General features: G+C 46.5%; 1 protein-coding gene across 4 annotated transcripts in view; it reads right to left on the bottom strand.

The window, feature by feature from the left end:
• Window positions 1-5,775: 5,775 nt before the first annotated feature.
• The window catches only part of CNNM1 (cyclin and CBS domain divalent metal cation transport mediator 1), a 69,232-nt gene continuing 55,348 nt past the window's right edge, over window positions 5,776-19,659 (bottom strand). For 2 of the 4 annotated variants that reach the window (XM_070780624.1, XM_019988415.2), the window contains 4 exons: window positions 12,074-12,230; window positions 11,765-11,914; window positions 9,601-9,702; window positions 5,776-8,407 (listed from right to left, as the gene is read on the bottom strand). In XM_070780624.1, coding sequence (XP_070636725.1) covers window positions 8,328-8,407; window positions 9,601-9,702; window positions 11,765-11,914; window positions 12,074-12,230 — 489 coding nt within the window. In that variant the 3' untranslated portion in view covers window positions 5,776-8,327. The remainder of the gene's footprint in view (window positions 8,408-9,600; window positions 9,703-11,764; window positions 11,915-12,073; window positions 12,231-19,659) is intronic. The other 2 variants (XM_070780625.1, XM_070780626.1) reach the window with 1 other exon arrangement.

The following is a 19,659-nucleotide window of genomic DNA, read 5'->3' as shown; positions in this document are numbered from 1 at the left end:
CCAGATGATAGTTTAGTAGAATTTCAGCCTTACCTCAAACAAGAGGGCTACGACTTGGCATTTTAAAATATTGAAAAATAACTCTTGTTATGTTAACAGGATCTGCTATGTTATCCTGCTACAAGATCTGTTATGTTGACAGGCATCCTTTTTAGGATGCCTTTGAGTTGTTATAAAATCCTATAGATTTTTTTTTCCAGACTAGAAGAATATATTTGCCATGCATGTCCCTGACAAAGGATTACTATTCTGAGTTACAAAGGATTACAATCCAGGATTTTGTAATTTTTAGAATCCTACATATTAAACATTAAAAGAAAAATACAAATAACTAGAAAAAAATGAACCAAGGACATGAATGGGTAAATCAGAGGGAAAGCTCAAATCAAGTATAAACAACGAAAAGGCTCTGAACATTCCTAGAATAATGGAAATATAATTAAAGTAGCAAGATACCATTTTACACTTACTACCAGATTGGGGAAATGGAAAATATGGCACAAATATGTTGGAGAGCATTTTGGCAGCATTTTGAAAAGCTGAGGATGTATGTACTGTACATTCAAGGGGTCATAAGCAGTTTATGTACACACTTTAGAGAAACTCACATGTGCACATGGAGAGAGGCTTAGGGTTGGACAGTGACCAGGGCACAGTGAAGAGCACATCTGGGCCAGTCTCAGGACTGGACATGGTACCGGAGCTGTGTGTGTGAGTGAGGGTAAAGCTCATGGTTAGTTCTGAGTGGATGAGAGGTGAAATGAGATGTCATTTATGATATCATCTCTTAAAATGTGCTGCACACTGTGGTTGCTTATGAGTACATACGTATGTAATAAATTTTAAAATATAGGTAGGAAAGGTATACCTCAATCTCGGAAAGGTGAAAGGGAGTAAGATGGTGAGATGCTTCACCTGTAACTAATATTTTCTTTAAAAATTACATATCTAAGGGAAATCTGAGAGGCTTCCCCGGTGGTCCAGTGGCTAAGACTCCACGCTCCCAATGCAGGAGACTCGGGTTCGATCCCTGGTCAGGGAACCGTACCCCATGTGCTGTAACTAAGAGTTTGCATGCTGCAACTAAAAGATCTTGCGTGCTACAGCTAAGGTCGCAGACTCCCTGTGCTACAACCCAGACCTGGTGCGGCCAGATAAATAAAACTAAATGTTTCAAAAACGAAGGTCTGAGGAAAGACTTCATTGAATATGATTTATTGTCAGGCACTATTCCAAGCCCTTTATATATATCTATGTAGGTTCACTTAATCCTCAATGATAAATCAATGCAGTGGGCATTAATGTTACCATCACCCTCCACTGAGGAGAAAACAGGCACAGTGAATCAAGGGACTTGCCTAATACCAGTATCAGTCACGTGACTCACAGGTGATAGGGATCTGAAGCCAGGGAGTCTGGCTCGAGTCCACAAGTTTAACCTGTTCCTTAATCCTGCTGCCGGGCCTTCCTCTCTGAATCTCCTACAGCAGGAAGGGTGAGTACCGAGCAGCTCTCGGGGTCTCACAGCGTGGCCTGTGACTCCCTCAGTGCCAAGGGAGGGAGTTCTCTGTCAGAATTCAGTCTTTCTGGAGCCTCATCTGAATCTTTGCCCTTTGTGACTCAAAAAGGTACAAGGTGACCACGTTTATCCAGGGCTGCCTCCTTCACTTGCCTCTCCCTTCCTGAAAATACCTGTCCAGTTTTTGACTCTTCCCTCACAGGAAGAGGAAAGACACTCCTCACCGATTCCTATCCCTCACCAGCTCCTCCTTCAGTGTCTGCCTGGAATAGGACACCATGTATCTCCTCCGGGTTCCTGACTTGTCAAATGGCACAGCAACCCCTTTGCCTTTCAAGGGAAGAGCCACACATCCCTCCCCAAGAGCCCAGTTACGCTAGAAGCAGACTTTCCCTCGGTGCAAGGCGAGAGCTCCTCTCCATTCCCTTACCCGATGAGCAGTGGCTGGAAGCGTTGTTCAGACAAATCTCACGTCACGATGGAGGATTCTGGAAGGAACAGAGGACAGTGGGAAGTCACTGGAATCGGGGACTCTAACGTTACTTAGCACTCAGGAATTATTTAGTCCTCAGTTCAGTTCAGTGTCTCAGTCATGTCTGACTCTTTGCAACCCCATGGACTGCAGCATGCCAGGCTTCTCTGTCCATCACCAACTCCTGGAGCTTGTTCAAACTCATGTCCATCGAGTTGGTGATTCCATCCAGCCATCTCATCTTCTGTCATCCCCTTTTCTTTCTGCTTTCAATCTTTCCCAGCATCAGGGTCTTTTCCAATGAGACAGTTCTTTACATCCGGTGGCCAAAGGATTGGAGCTTCAGCTTCAGCATCAGTCCTTCCAATGAATATTCAGAACTGATTTCCTTTAGGATGGACTGGTTGGATCTCCTTGCTGTCCAAGGGACTCTCAAGAGTCTTCTCCAACACCACAGTTCAAAAGCATCAGTTCTTCAGTGCTCAGCTTTATGATCCAGCTCTTACATCCACACATGACAACTGGAAAAACCATAGCTTTGACTATATATGGACCTTTGTGGGTAAAGTAATGTCTCTGCTTTTTAATATGCTGTCTAGGTTGGTCATAGCTTTTCTTCCAAGGAGCAAGTGTCTTAATTTCAAGCCTGCAATCACCATCTGCAGTGATTTTGGAGCCCAAGAAAATAAAGTCTTTCACTGTTTCTGTTGTTTCCCCATCTATTTGCCATGAAGTGATGGGACCAGATGCCATGATCTTAGTCTGAGCCACCAGGGAAGCATCTTGGTCCTCATGATTACCACAAATAACCCAGAGGAATCTCATACCCACTCCTTGGGCTGTCTTAGAATGGGAAGTTTCTGGGCCAGGGGAGGGGCACCCAATGCCTCAGCCTGGGGATCACTCTGAGGCTTAGCAACCTTCAGGAGCTCCTGGAGCATAGGTACATGGCACTATCCTATAAATCTTGTTAAGTCAGCAAGTCAGGAACACTCAGTGTTGGGCTGCACTCCACGGGCCTGCAAGCCCTGTACTTACCCAGCCTCAAGACAAAAACAATAAAATTTTACAGTCTTTTTATTTTAATTTTTAAAAAATTAAAAAAAAAAAAGGTTGCATTGTGCTGCATGTGGAATCTTAGTTCCCCAACCAGGGATCAGACCTGCACCTCTTGCAGAGGAAACGTGGATTCTTAACCACTGGACTGCAAAGGAAGTCCCTAAAATGCTACAGTCTTGAGGGGCCGATCAAGATTTTAGAAGTCATCAGCTGCAGCCTCTCTCTCCCAATGCAAGGGTCTCTTCTGTGTTGTCCCTGACTCACCACTTTTAACTGGGTTGGGTCGGGGGTTGTGTTCTTTCGATACTTGATGAAAAATCCCATTCTACTGATGGAGCATTTTCATTAAAGAGGTCTTTTACCTTGATCCAGAATTTGATTTCCATCTACCCTATCCCCTGGCTCCCCTCCTCCCTTCCTTTAAACCACACACACTAAATTTCTGGGTACTTTCTAACTGATGACCTTCCAAATATTTGAGAGTAGTAGTTGGTATTCCTTGCTTTTGCTTCTCCATGTGAAACTCCACCCTCCATGATGCTTCAGTGTTTCCGCACAGATTATGGCTTCTAGATCCTTCACCACCCGGCTGGTTCCCCAGAGTCCTTCAGAGAACTCATGTCGGTGTGTGACTGGGTCTGGAGGATGCGAATGGATATGACCTCACACTCATCTCTCCATTACCTTTCATTTTATCTTCCTTTCTATCAGTATTTGTTCTCCTTCCTGTTTAAAAATGCTTGCCCTTCATAAGGGAATGAGAAAAACGGGAGTCCAGTGATTTCTACCTTCTGTTAGAAGGTAGAAAGACCTTCTGTCTTCCCAAACAGCTTTAAACTGAATTCTCAACAGGGGTGATAGGACCTCTAAGGTGGCAAAGATTGGTTCATGAGGGCAAAAGAAGGTCTAAAATATTAAAGTGGTTTTGTGGCCTTCCAAAGCAAAATCCTACTTGACAAAATCTTATTTCTGGGTATCTTATCAAAATCATAATTTCTCTTGTTGGGGAGAATTTGAATTTAGTATTTCTCTCTGGGGGGATTGCTAATGAAAAACCAGTTGGAAACACTTCTTTAAGCCAAAGTATACTTACCAAAGTGTGCAAATGTTTTTAGCATATAAAGAAGTCCCAATCTCATGAGAATCTGGCCTTCTTAATTCTCTTCTTACATGTCTATTCCCTGAAGTGTGTTCCTTTTTCCCGCTAGTGTTCACACGAATGGCCTTGGGCAAGTCTGGGAAAAGCTGGCCTTAGCCAGTTACACAAGGTTCTTTACTGCAGGGCCTCCGTGTGCCTCTACATGTAGGCACACTCGTTTCTTTCTCAAAACCACCCTGGGAAGGAGCATGGTCCCTGTGCTGTGTCACAGTCTGTGAAATAGGTTATGAATTGCTCAAGGTTCCATGGCCAGGAAGTGGTGAAGGCTAGGTGCATGAGTGTTGGGCCGATCCTACCTTTCAAGTTCACATAAAACCCCCAACAAAATAGCTATAAGTATCATTTATTTAAGGCTTCCCTCGTGGCTCAGATGATAAAGAATCTGCTTGCAATGCAAGAGATCTGGGTTTGATCCCTGGGTTGGGAAGATCCCCTGGAGTAGGAAATGGCAACCCATTCCAATTTTCTTGCCTTGCTTGGAGAAGGGAAAGTCTACCCACTCCAGTATTCTGGCCTGGAGAATTCCATGGACAGAGGAGCCTGGCGGGCTATCGTCCATGGGATTGCAAAGAGTCGGACATGACTGAGCAATTAACATCACATCATTTATTTACTGTTAATGAACTTTAGGAGCTTCCCAGCTGGTGCTAGTGGTAAAGAGCCTACCTGCCAATTCAGAGGACATAAGAGATGCAGGTTTGATCCCTGGGTTGGGAAGATCCCCTGGAGTAGGAAATGGCAACCCATTCCAGTTTTCTTGCCTGGAGAATACCATGGACAGAGGAGCCCGGTGGGCTACAGTCCAGGGAGTTTCAAAGAATCGAACACTACGGAGCATGCGTGCACAGTGAACTTTACAGCCTGTGGCAGCTCCTGGGAAGAATCGCAAGCAGTTCTCGTGCAGGTCGCTCAGTACTTGTCCTGTGTGCTGGTTGGAGACGGTAGTAGGTGAGAGATTCCAACCTTCCACAAAATCCATCAATACCTCAGTGACTGCCCACCTGTTGGTTGTCCCCTTGTTCCTGTCTTGGTTTATAACTATTCAATAAGCCCTCCCTGCTCCCTTGTTCCTTTTCCCAGCCTCTGGTTGGAAATCACTGGAATTGGGCTACTTTGGCTCCTCTCCAAAGGGCCTGCAGAAGTGAGCCAGTGTGACCAGCACATTGCTTCAAACGCTAGACTGGATCTGGCCGCTAAGACCTTGAACTTGGAAGGCACCCAGTCCAGTGCCTCGCAAACACAGGGCTCCGAAAAATGCCAGCGCTTCTCATTTTCATCCTCATGCTCGTTTCTTGTCTAAAGTCACACTCTGGCTTCTCATCTGGGTTTTACTTTCCGTTTCTGAAATTTGTTCTTGCAAGATCTTACCCATCTGACATCCCAAAGCAGAGCGCAGGGCTTTCCTGTAACCTTACCTGCAACCTCACACCTGGCCTTGAGAGGGGTGCCTCTTCAGGCAGGTGGCCCTCAGGTAAGGTAATTATGTGTGTGCCTCACCCCACCCTACATCTCATACGAAAACTACTTTGGAACTCTGAGATGCGGGGGCAAGGAAAACAGCCATAGTCCAGGAAAAGGATTTTTATTTTATTTAAAAATTATTTACAATGTATTGAGGCTTCATAAATACTTTATTTCAAAATCCTCTTTTTTTTTTTAACCTGAAGAAAATCTTGGGATGGGGTGGGGTAAAGGGAGAGGAGTGGTGACAGGCTCTTTAGGGGTTTTGCAAAGAGACGGGTGTAAAGCAACAGCAGTGACCTAAGGGGTAATGAAAGGAAGACCAGCCAGGCGCAACCCTTGGGTCAGTGGCCAGCTGGGCAAGAAGACTGCATGACTGCAGACCTTGTTTGAAACAGCATTCACCGGTTTGGGTCAGAGGCACCCAGCACCAAGGGCTGACACTCTGGCTGTTTCTACCAGGCAAGGGTAGGTGTTGGGGGTGGGTGGTAGCTGTGTTATTTACGAGAAGTCATGCACTGCTGAGCCTCAGGCAGGGCCAGGCAAAGGATGTGAAGTCAATAACACACTGCTGAGAAAGGCAAAGTCCACTTCCACATGCTGTGCCCCTCCTGTCTGCAGACACCTGCTGGGGTTTGGTGGGGACCCAGTTACGTGGGTGTACGCTGTACAATACCATAGGGTATGCCAAGGACTTCTGACGATTTCCACTTGGTGGGTGCCAGCTTTCGCCATCGATTTGATGGACACTTGGGAAGACCATTTACAACTAAAAATCTGTCTCAAACTACGCAGTATTCACTTCATTCTGCATTGCAGAAACTCTGGGCTGAAAGTTCCACTAGTTAAAATAGTGGATTTTAATACTTTACGGGTCTGAGAACTTTGAGAATCATATGAAAGCTTTACCCTCTGGAAAACACACATAAGAAGGCAGACACTAAATTCTGACAGTTAGGGGTTTCATAGACCCTCTAAGTCCAACAATGGACCCCCCTGGAGTGACGGACCCCAAGTTAAGAACCCCTGAGGTAAATGTTCCCGTGGGTAAGCATTTTCTTTTGAGATGCAAATAACCCAGAGGAATGATCAGTTTCTCCACCCTCTATGTGATTATTGATTGAATGGGTATAGGGAGGTGGGAGTAATGGTTTTGGAGGAAGATGAGGGAAGCCTGAGAATTACATCCCCAGAGAAAAGTTAGGGAATGGTTTTGAGATGAGCACTGGATCACTGGATCCCTGATCGAGGGAACCCAATGGGTGGGATATACATCAGAAAGGGATACAGGTGTCCCAAAGACAACCTTCACTTCCACATTTTCCATAAGGCTGGCTCTGTGGTTTCTGATCAGTTTACTCTTCAAGCAGGTTCGTGCAGTCATCCTGCCATCTGGTGGTCACGCTTGGAATTGCACCTGTCCCAAGTGAAGCGAAGCGAGGTTCAAGTTGCTCAGTCGCATCGGATTCTTTGCGACCCCATGGACTATACAGTCCATGAAATTCTCCAGGCAAGAATACTGGAGTGAGCATCCTTTCCCTTCTATAGGGGATCTTCCCAACCCAGGAATCGAACCCAGGTCTCCTGCATTGCAGGCGGATCTTTACCAGCTGAGCCACAAGGGAAGCCCAACATCAGGTGAAAATGGTGTTCAATGTACCAGCTCTCTCTGGTACTTTATTCAGAGATCTGGTACATTCTCAGAATAAAGTACACTCAGCTGACTTGACGGAGTGGAGAAAAGGGTGGGGGTGGGGGAATGGACAAAAAAAGAAGAGTGATTCTTCCATGTTCCTGTGCAATACACACTGAAGCCGCGTGAGAGCTTGCATCCTTCTTGGCTGACCTGGGCACTCTTTGGTTTGTCATGGCTAAAACTTTTCCACATATATATATATATATATATTTTAAAATGTAAAACCTGAAGTTCCATCTCTGGCTCCCAAATGGGTTTCTCTTCTTCTTGCTCCTCCTCTTCCAGAGCAGATTTACTGATGGACTGATGACTACTAATCAGGAGCCAAAACAGATGTGTCCCTGGGAAATACAGTGACTTGAGGGTCCATCTTACATTCTTTTCATTCCAGCCGAGACACACCTCCCAGGCTGCTGGAACCCTCTTCTAACAGGAAACTGGTCACCAACAGTTTTCTGTCCTGTAACGTCACACGGCAGCATGACTGAGTCCCGCTGCTCTAATGTTCTGGAGAAATTCTTGGTGTGTCTCCCGAACTACCCCTCCTACCTGCTGCCCCAGCCTCCTTTGTTCTCTGCCAGTGGCACCTTTTGAGCTAAGGGAAGCATGAATGTGGTGCCAAGGGACACCAAGGAACAGGAAGTGCATCAGGGGTTAGCCTAGAGTGGCATTGTCAGCCTGGGGTCATTTCTTCTGCAGTCCAGACTGTGCTGTGGACGAGATCATTTCCAGCATGTTCCACTGAGGCACCTCCTTCCGTCACGGCCACCGCAAGGCTCTGAGTCAAACTGGAGGCAATGAGAGAAAATCTGCCACACCGATGGCTAGGGGTGAAGAGGTGGTAAAGAAAGCAGTACGCTCTGTCACCAGTGGGAGGCCTTGGGGAGAAGCAGACGACGGGAGGATGGGTTCTCCCCAGCGCTCTGGAATCTCACGCCCCCAGTGGACGCCAACAGCCCTGTCATGTGATGAGAGGCGTTAAGTTGGAGTTCTCCTCAGAGGTTCTCTCTCCATCTGGTGACCTCTTCCTTTTTCGACCACCTGAAAAACACATTTTCTAAGGGTCAGTCTGTAAGGCTGGGAGAACATGAGTACTCTCTCGGGGGCCCAAGCGCTCTTCAAAATAGAAGCAGGAATGGAGACAAAGCCCTCGATAGTTTGGCAGTAGCCTGCATTGTCTCCAGGTGCTGACATCAGCATATGCACGTCTTGAAGGATTAGAATGCACCTTCCACCTGAGATGACATCTCCAAAAAGCCACACGTCCAGACTAGTGCCAATATAGGGAGATTTCCTGGACGGGATCGAGCGAGGCCCACACGGTGTCCCAGGAGCATGCCTCCTCATCCTCAGCTCAAATGGTTGCCAGACACCCTCAGAAAGAAGACTGGTCTCACGGACGTTGATGTCCCTGAGCCAGACGTGGCGGTGTAGCTGGGAGCCATCCCCAGGGACCTGCACTTTCTAGATCAGAGGCAACCTCCCTCTGCACTGGGGTATGTGGGGGTGGAAGGGTACTCTGTTCCCAGCTCCATTGTTTTTGGAAAGGACTATATTTCACCTTGTTCTCCCTGCCATGGACTTCCTTCCACAGAGGATATTGCTCTCCTTTTTATTGAGTTTCCTGAACACAAATTTTCTTTAAAAGACCAGATTGTAAGTATTTTAGGTTTTGCAGGCCATTTGGTCCCTGTTGCAACTACCCAACTCTGCCATTGTGGCCATCAAAGACTAGTGGGTTCTATAATCCAACAAAGTCAAAGTGAAAGTGTCTGACTCTTTGCGACCCTATGGACGGTAGCCTGCCAGGCTCCCCTGTCCGGGGAATTCTCTAGGCAAGAATACTGGAGTGGGTTGCCATTCCCTTCTCCAGGGGATCTTCCCAACCCAGGGATCAAACCCAGGTCTCCCACATTGGAGGCAGATTATTTACTGTCTTAGCTACAGGGAAGCCTCCTTATTTTTTATAGGAATGGGCAGGGGAGGAGGTCAGGATTTGATCTGTGGCCATGGTTTACAGACTCCTGCCCTAGACAACTACCCACTGAATGGCACAGATGCCCAAACTATCGAGGGTGCAGTACCTGCCCAAACCCCATTACAGGTTTCCACAATTGTAGCTCATTAGGGTTCCCAAAAGGAGTCAATGTTTTCTCCTTCAGGAGTAAGATCCTAGCATGTTTTCGTACTAACCAGCTGGTGGGTGGTTTTCATCCTGGTAAAGAAGTACTCACTCAAGGTTCTCAGCAACTTCCTGCCCATGGTTTCCTCCAAGTCACTGCTGCAGGGGCTGGCCTCTGTGTCCACGTTGATATGACAACATTCACTATCTGATGCTGAGAAAAAGAAAAGAAGAAAGAACACAAGCCTTTCCACCTGAACACCCAGGGATCCAGGTAGGGTGTTTTTTGTCAATGTTCCTTGGCAGGTGAAAGCTCAAAACCAGAGCCAAGGCAGTGGTGGCTGTAACATAGAAGGGATGTCCAGGAAGAAAAAGGCTCTAATTACTTAGCAAGAGGCTTTTTAGGGCCACAAAAGGAACTAAGAAACAAGAGAAGAGGAGCAGGAATCCAACTTTCCAAGCACTGTTAGGTCAGACAGAGACGGGAACACGAGCATTTCCACTCAGTATCTGCCAGATAAGAAGCACCTTGGAGGACAGGCTGGGTGTCACCTCACACTCCTCTCCTTGCATGGACCCTGCAAAATCACAGGGCTCAGTAACAACTAAGCTCATGTGCTCTCTTCTTCCACCAAACCCAGGGGGGATTCAGAGAACTGCCCGATCTGAGAGCTGGAAAGGGACCCAGGCCCTGACCACCAATGCCTCTGAATCTCATTGGGGAGGCAGATGGTGTGGTGGACTGGGCAAGTCATTTCCCTTCTCCGGGCGTAGGCCCTTTTGTGTCATATGAGGAGGATAGACTGGAATAATCTCCAAAGACTGGCCCATCTCCTCTATTCTCATTCCTTTGATATAAACTTCTTGCTACATGTGTTAGCTATTAAAATCAGTGTGCACAGGAGGAAAACCATCATTCTAAATTCAGGTCCTGGAGTTGTGATTATGCATATCCTCGATTTTCTGAGTTAGCTACAAGTTCAAACACGTTGTCTCACTGACTTCAAAAGTCTGTGAGCACTTGTCAGGCCACTGCTCTGGACCTGGGGGATCTCAGACTTGCGGACTGGGGTGGGTCTGGAGGCGGGATGGGTGCTGGCCTTGGGGTCGTTGGTGTAGGGGGCGGCAGAATACATGGAGATGACTAGCTTGATGAGGCAAGCATAGAAGGATCTCAGGACTGGTGGGACGCTTGGAGCTTGGAGCAACACTGCAGTCAAGACAGGAGTATTCAGTGTCTCCATAGGAGGTGCTATGATCTCAGAGATCAGGACAGATCCTACAGATTACTGCTAGTCTCAGGGACTCAAAGAAAGGGAAGAGCCCTGCCAGTAAGAGCAAAGGCTGACCTCAGTTTCCTAATCTACGTGCTCAATTGCTCATTTGTGTCCGACTCTTTGCAACCCCAAGGACTGTAACCTGCCAGGCTCCTCGGTACATGGGGATTCTTCAGGCAAGAATATTGGAGTGGGTTGTCATGCCCTCCTTCAGGCGATCTTCCCAACCCACGGATTTAACCCAGGACTCCTGCATTGCAGGCGGATTCTATACTGTCTTGAGCCACCATGGAAGCCCTTCCTAATCTATAAATTGGGCCGAATAATAACTTCCTAATATTTAGGGAGCACAGTATCAGTACTGTGATGCGCCCTCCTATAAATGTTATTTCATTTCTGCTCAAAACTACTTCATGAAGTAGCCACCGTGATTTTTATCTATTAACATAAGGAAGAATTGGTTTCCTTGGATGCTCAGTGGTAAAGTATCCATCTGCTAATGCAGGAAGTTTGATTCTGGGTTGGGAAGTTCCCCTGGAAAAGGAAATGGCAACCCACTCCAGTATTCTTGCCTAGGAAACACCATGGTCAGAGGAGCCTGGTGGGCTACAGTCCACGGGGACGCAAAAACGTCAGACATGACTGAGCGACTAAAAACCAAACATAAGGAAAGATATCTATTAAGCTAACGGAACCGAGTCTCAGGTTAAAGTAACTTGCCTAAAGTTGCCGAACTCCTAAATGGGGAAGCCGAGGTCTGAATCCAGGTGGAAACCTAGCTAACAGTGTTCTGAGAACAAACTACCGCGGATCTGATGCCTGGGAGAGGCATAGTAAGCCTTAATGTTCCTTCCCTGGTAGCATAAGGAAGTGGGGAGTTTTACGTGGGGGCTCTGGTCCCAGACTTCCCTCACCTGGCTCACCTAGGGCCATACCAGGACCCAACGGCCTTGACCCATTCCCCCTTTACTCCCACGGGACTCAGTTTCCCTCCCTGACCTGCTCTAGCGGGCACAGCGGCAGGAGACAGCGAGAGCTGTTGCGTGTTCTGCTCCTCAAAGTCGGTCATTTCCTCCTGGGTGAAGGCCATCTCCTCCATCCTCAGGTACACGACCTCGCCGGGACTTCTCAGCCCATCTGAGCGGCTGCCTGGGGAGGACAGTAAGTGTGTCACCTCCCTGCTCTGGAGGAGACCTGGGGCTCCCTGCAGATGAGACTGCAGCTCTGGGCGGGGCCGAGGACGGAGGCGGGGCCGAGGAGGGAGGCGGGCAGTCCCTGGCCGGGCTCATCACCTCCCAACCGGCTTACACGGCAGGCTGCTCCGGTGGCTCAGGAGGGTGGCAGCAGGGTCATCCTTGGGAGTCTGGGGTGTGCCCCGGGTCGTGGAGGCCTCCATGTCGGGGGACTGGGGTGAGCTCTCCATGTGGCAGGCGGTGAGCGCGTTCTGGTACTGCTGCCGTGTGACCTGGAAGATGGAGGCAGAGAGGTGGGTCGAGGTCAGAAGTTGGGCAGACCCCTCCCTGGACCTGGCTCACCTTCCTGAGCTCAGAAGCACCCCCAGTAAGGTTCTTTGGAAGCTTTGGCCTTGGTGGTCTGGGATCCATGTTCTGGGGCCCAGCAGTTAAGGGGCAAAGAGGGAACCCCTTTGCCACCAGCGTTCTTCTGTTCATTTTTATTGGCTCTGGACTCTTACACATGGAGGAACCTTCTCCTGAGACCCAGGAGAGGATGGAAGGCCTTTCAGTTAGCAGGCGGTTGCCCATGGGGAGGTTTAAAACACAGGCTTATGTTGTTGCCAAGGGCCCTCTTCCTAACGGGCAGTCAATGGGGACTCAGCAAGAACAAGATCCCCAACTTGTGTAGAGGCTGAAATAAGAAACCTCCATATGAAGAACATAAACTTTGGCAAAACCACGGATGAAGTCACTTTATTACTACTGTTTTTTCTAATGACTTCCATAATCATATAGGAATCCATTTGATAAATCCTTCAAGAAAGTACTGCCAGGAAGAAGCTCCTTTCTGTAGATGCACTGTATACTTCTTTATATTGAATGAGGACTCAAATATCCACTAGGTTTCCTTTTTTTCCTTTTATGACAGGAAGCTCACAAATTTATTTATTTGCAGTAACAAACTCATTCCTGATAGTATTTGCACCAAATTGGCTTGTAATCTCAACTTTTTATTTAAAACATCATTGAGTTATTTATTTTTGGAAATCCTATGTATTACTGGAAGTGCTATAAATATACTAAAGAGATGGAACTGATGATTTGATTTTCAGATGTTGGTGAAGTGCTAATGTTACGCAGAAGAGTTTGCTTTTGCAGACAGACATTGGAATATGAGAATAAAACCTTCCATCCATTCAGTGCATTATGGCTTACAGAGCACTCAGGAATGCGTTATCTCCTTTGGGCACCATGGCTGCAGGGGGGTAAGCATGAGAGGTCCTGTGATGCCCATTTTACAAATAAGGAAATGACGTTCAGAAAGGTTGGGGATTTGCCTAAGCTTTAACAGTTAGCAAGCCTTCAGAGTTCCAGCACTGAGATGTGCATTCTGCTTGGGAAAGTGCTACTCATCCTCAGGGGCCAGGGAGAGGGAAAGCGAGGTGGGACTGTAGAATTCCAAGTTCTCTGAGGAGAAACTCCAGGGTCTGATAATGGGCAGGATCTGCCCTTGCAATCTGGTCATTTCAGTTTAAAGGGCCTTTACGCTTGCTGTCCAGGGGAAAGCATCTGAGCTCACCTCTGTACATTGTAAATGCATCTGGCTGCATTAGGCTGCCTTTCACAAAACTTTAGGGGAGGTCCCTCCAAAATTGCTATGTTATTTTGGGGGCCTATAGGCATCAGATGGGAGAAGACAATGGCAACCCACTCCAGTACTCTTGCATGGAAAATCCCATGGATGGAGGAGCCTGGTAGGCTGAAGTCCCTGGGGTCGCCAAGAGTTGGACACAACTGAGCGATTTCACTTTCACTTTTCACTTTCATGCATTGGAGAAGGAAATGGCAACCCACTCCAGTGTTCTTGCCTGGAGAATCCCAGGGACGGGGGAGCCTGGTGGGTCAGGAAGATCTGGAGAAGGGAATGGCTGCCCACTCTAGTATTCTTGCCTGGAGAATTCCATGGGCAGAGGAGCCTGGAGGGCTACATATAGTCCATGGGGTCCCAAAGAGTTGGACATAGCTAAATAACTAACACTTTTACTTTTTCACTTTTAGTTAAAGACCAAATGATTCTTTGCCTAAAAACTATGGTGTAAAACACACTGCCTATTCAAGACAAAGGCATTGGGCAATGCCTTGGTTACCTGCTCTAGGGATCTCACAGCCTTGCTTTCACAATGCTTCTCTTTTAAGTTAGAAAAGTCACAAACAAATATGATGTCAACGAAAATGAAAGTTGCTCAGTTGTGTCTGACTCTTTGCCACGCCCTGGACTGTTGCCTGCATGCTCTTTTGTCCATGGAATTCTCCAGGCCAGAATACTGGAGTGGGTAGCTGTTTCGTTCTCCAGGGGATCTTCCCAACCCAGGGATTGAACCCAGGTCTCCCGCATTGCAGGTGGATTTTTTACCATCTGCGTCAAAGTGCCACCTTAAAAGAAATTTGAGAAGGCACTAGCCAAATGTATTCAGCAAATCTCTCCAGCTGCGTTTCTAGATCCAAGCATCACTTTTTGTCAGTTCCCTCCTCCTGTTCACCTGTGGAGCTTTTTCTACCTAGCACAGTACTATCCAAGAAAAAGATAATGTGAGATCACATAGGTAAATTTTTTTTGGCCGAGCAGCATGTGGGATCTAAGCTGCCTGACCAAGAATTGAAACCATGCCTCCTGCATTGAAAGTGCAGAGTCTTAACCACTGGACCACTAGGGAAACCCCCACATAGGTAATTTAAAATTCTCTAGTTGTCACGTTTTTAAAAAAGTAAAAGCAAACAGGTGAAATAATTTTATATATTTCATTTAGCTTAACATATCCAAAATAGCTTCACTTCAATGTGTCACCAATATAAAATAATTAATGAGGAATCTTACATTCTTCTTTGTATCAAGTCTTTGGAATCCGATATGTATTTTACATTCTAGCAAACCTCAGTTTGGATGAGCCACATTTCATGTGCTCAACAGCCACCTATGGCCACTGGATTCTGTATCAGACACTGACGGTCCAGCAGATCAACTAGATAGCTCTGCCCAGTTTCGACAGTCCAGCCTGGCACGGCCCCAGTGTCCCGCTGCTTGCCAGCACAGAACCTCTGGTCCGGCTTAGCCCCTCTTTTACATTCCTTGAGTGCGCCATGCTCACTTGCCTCCCATACCCCTTCCTTCCTTCTCCCTCTTGGCCTTGCCTTCACTCACCTTTTATTCCTTCCTAATTCTTAAAGGCCCAGTGCTTTCTCCAGGCAATACAGTGCTTAAAGTGTCATAGGATTTCATAATCAGTTAGATGCTACCCTGCATTGGTCACTGTCGTTTGACTTATGGTTCTTTTCCCCAATTACATTTCTTGAGTACAGCTCATGGTGCCTAGAACCATCGTTAACTGCTTACCAAATACTTACTGATCGGCACCAAGCGAATGAAACCACTGTTCAAAGGACACCATGTTCTTATTCTCTTTTCACTACTGTAGCTACCATTTCTTAGCAATAGCTTGAGTTCAAGTTGTCTTTTACTTTAGCCAATTAAGAACCCAGTTCAGTTCAGTTCAGTTCAGTTGCTCAGTCGTGTCCAACTCTTTGCGACCCCATGAATCGCAGCACGCCAGGCCTCCCTGTCCATCACCAACTCCCGGAGTTTGCTCTAACTCATGTGCATCAAGTCGGTGATGCCATCCAACCATCTCCTCCTCTGTTGTCCCCTTCTCCTGCCCCCAATCCCTCCCAGCATCAGAGTCTTTTCCAATGAGTCAACTCTTCGCATGAGGTGGCCAAAGTATTGGAGTTTTAGCCTCAGCATCAGTCCTTCCAATGAACACCCAGGACTGGTCTCCTTTAGGATGGACTGGTTGGATTTCCCTGCAGTCCAAGGGACTTGCAAAAGTCTTCTCCAGCACCACAGTTCAAAAGCATCAATTCTTCAGCGTTCAGCTTTCTTCACAGTCCAACTCTCACATCCATACATGACCACTCAACTTTCCTCTAAATTACAAAAGAAATGGAGATCAGTTGATCTCGAAACTAACAGGAGTTAAGGGTACCCTTTGGGACATTTTGACTTAGCAGTCAATGCGTCCAGAAGTTCACCTTTCAGCCAGAGTGATGTTTCCAATCCTCTTATGATGTTCTGCTTACATTTTCAACTCTTGGGTGGTTTATTCATCCCTCAAGGGCTTCCCTGGTAGCTCATTGGTAAAGTATCCACCTGCCAGTGCTCGAGATGAGGGTTCAATCCCAGGTCAGGAAGATCCCCTGGGGAAGGAAATGGCAACCCATGCCAGAATTCTTGCCTGGGAATCCCATAGACAGTAGAACCTGGCGGGCTACAGTCCATGGAGTCCCAGAAGAGTTGGACACAACTTAGCGACTAAACAGCAACAGAAATTAATTCCTCAAAACACAATTTTGCAATTTAGAGATTCTGCCTCCAGATGGTGATGGGGCATCTGGGCCATGGTTACAATTCACTATATAATGTCTGCCAAATATTCTTAATTTAAAGATGATATTAATATTTATGGAATACATTAAAGAATTCCTAAAGATTCTTTGGTACCTTCATAACTTATTAACGCCTATTAATCATGGCTTTGGGACTTTCCCAGTGGCTCAGTGGTAAAAAATCCACTTGCACTGCAGGAGACTTAGGAGACGAGGGTTCGATCCCTGGGTTGAGTTGATCTCCTGGAGGATGGCATGGCAACCCACTCCAATATTCTTGCTTGGATAATCCCATGGTCAGAGAAGCCTGGTGGGCTTCAGTCCGTAGGGTCACAAAGAGCTGGACATGACTGAAGCAACTGAGCACGCATGCACACACACACACACAAACACACACAGACACAATCATGGTTTTAATACCTTTCCCAGATACTCACTGGATATTGGATATACCTTTCTTTCTAATTTTATATTGAACTCAAATTACTCCTGGACTTAATGAACAGTTCTAGAAGTTAGTCTGTTGGACAGGAAAAGCCTCTGCAGCCAGTCACAGGGGCTTTGGCCAGTGAAATCACCCCTGAGCTTTCTCAAAAACTCTCTTTGTATTAAAAAAAAAAGGTGGGTTTGAGGAGGTGAGTAAAAGAGCAACCTGAACATGGCCCTAAAAGTCCATTCAGTCAGGAGAAAAATGTCATCTTAACTTATATTAAAAAACAAAACAGAAAAATCAAACCCTTATGTTAAACAAGAGCTTGAACTTACAATGTTCCCTTCCGTAGAACAACCCATTGCAATTGAAGTTTTTAAGTGACTTGAACCACAAGTTGAAAGAGATTTCTGAATAATACTTTACTAGGTTTCTAGCCTTCCCTAAATTTCTACTTCTGACATGTAGCTTTCTCAATTTCAGAATATCTAGGTAGACAAAAGGACCATGTGCAGTGATGCCCTGCTGCCCCAGTCACAGCAAGGCCCTCTGGCCTGAGATAAAGGATAACACCTGTACCTGAGAACTGACCGTGGATTTGGAGTTCTCAGCATGCCACTGGCTCACTGTCAGGAAAGAGACATTCCTTTTAAGTTCCCTGTTATTTATAGAATGTTCCATTTGTTTTTAGGAGTGGATACATGAGCTATGTGAGATCAATTGTAAGTTTTAGGAAAATCCTTACAAACTTAGTGTAGGGTATTTATCCTAACAGGGCTTCCCTGGTAGCTCAGATGGTAAAGCGTCTGCCTACAATGCGGGAGACCCAGGCTCGATCCCTGGGTCGGGAAGATCCCCTGGAGAAGGAAATGGCAACCCACTCCAGTACTCTTGCCTGGAAAATCCCATGGACAGAGGAGCTGGGTAGGCTACAGTCCATGGGGTCGCAAAGAGTTGGACACGACTGAGCAATTTCCCTCACTCACTCATTCATCCTAACACATTCCATTTTGAGGAATAGCTAAATCCATCTCCTAAAAGTGCTCTCCAAGCTGTGCACTCCCAGAGATCTTTCAGAAAACTCTGGGCTTATCACAGTTGCTCATTACACATGACACCTCAAAATTTCCTTCACTTTTCTCTCCAAAGCCTCATATGGATTTTCTCGACTTATGATACAAATGGTGTATGGACTGGATGTTTGTGTTCCTCCAAAACTCATACGCTGAAATTCTAACTTCGAAGGTGATGACATTAGGAGGTAGAGCCTTGGAGGTAGTTAGGTCATGAGCAGGGAGCCCTTATAAGAAGGAAGCCTGCTTCCTCTGTCTCTCCCTCTCCCTGCTCCTTCCCACCATATGAGGATACACAGAGAAGACAGCCATTTTCAAACCATGAACTGGACTCTCACCAGATACCACCTGGATTGACCAGCACCTTGAACTTGGAGATCCAGCTTCCAAGAACTTCGAGAAATAAATGTTGGTGGTCTGAGTCACCCAGTCTATGGTAATTGTTATAATAGCTAAAATAGACTAAGACAAGTGGAAAGACATGAGAAACGAACTGAACAAAAATTCCCAATGCACTTAAAACAGAATCCAGACCCTGTGCTCTGGCCTAAAGATGCCAGGTAACACTGCTACCCACACTCTATTCCCAACTCAGATCAGCCTCTGTCTGCACATAACATGCCAGGCCAAATATCCTCGGACCACCAAACTCTTTCCTGGCTCTGTCATTTCTGTCTTGAACATTCTCTCCACAGCCCCTTCCAGGTCCCAACAAAAAATGTCCTTTTCTCAGCCTGCTCTAATAACCATTTCTAAAGCAGCCTCCTCGATAAGTCGCAGCATTGGCGCTCGCCCAACACTTCATCACCTGAGCTGCTCGGACCTGGGAAGAGCACAGAACGCAGGCCCAACTGAGTCTGCGCCTCTGAGGACTACCTGAGTGCCTGAACCTGAGCGGCTTGGACCTGGGAGGTGCATGCAACCCAGGGCCAGCCTCGGATTGTTCCCGGCGGAACAATCTAGAGCCTGAGCAGTGTGGGCAGGGAGGCTACACGCGCCGTGAGCGGGGGCAGACCCAGTGTGGCTGAGGCACTGCGAGCGCACGCCAGTGTCATTTGTTTGCAGCATCCCTCCCTCCCTCCCCACAGCGCGACTGAACAAAGAGAAGAAATACAGCTCCACCCACCAGAACACCGACACAAGCTTCCCTAACCAGGAAACCTTGACAAGCCACCTCTACATACCCACACACAGCGAGGAAACGCCACAATAAAGAGAACTCCACAAACTGCCAGAATACAGAAAGGACTCCCAAACTCAGCAATTTAAACAAGATGAAGAGACAGAGGAATACCCAGCAGATAAAGGAACAGGATAAATGCCCACTAAACCAAACAAAAGAGGAAGAGATAGGGAATCTACCTGATAAAGAATTCCAAATAATGATAGTGCAATTGATCCAAAATCTTGAAATTAAAATGGAATCACAGATAAATAGCCTGGAGACAAGGATTGAGAAGACGCAAGAAAGGTTCTAACAAGGACTAGAAGAAATAAAAAAGAGTCAATATATAATGAATAATGCAATAAATGAAATTAAAAACACTCTGGAGGCAACAAATAGTAGAAATAACAGAGGCCAGAAGATAGGATTAGTGAATTAGAAGATAGAATGGTAGAAATAAATGAATCAGAGAGGATAAAAGAAAACGAATTAAAAGAAATGAGGACAATCTCAGAGACCTCCAGGACAATATTAAACGCTACAACATTCGAATCATAGGGGTTCCAGAAGAAGAAGACAAAAGAAAGACCATGAGAAAATACTGAGGAGAC

This window comes from Bos indicus, chromosome 26 (assembly GCF_029378745.1).
Source record: "Bos indicus isolate NIAB-ARS_2022 breed Sahiwal x Tharparkar chromosome 26, NIAB-ARS_B.indTharparkar_mat_pri_1.0, whole genome shotgun sequence".
NCBI lineage: Eukaryota > Metazoa > Chordata > Mammalia > Artiodactyla > Bovidae > Bos > Bos indicus.
The sequence above is the reverse complement of the archived record's forward strand: the minus strand, read 5'-3'. Positions and strand labels throughout refer to the sequence as shown.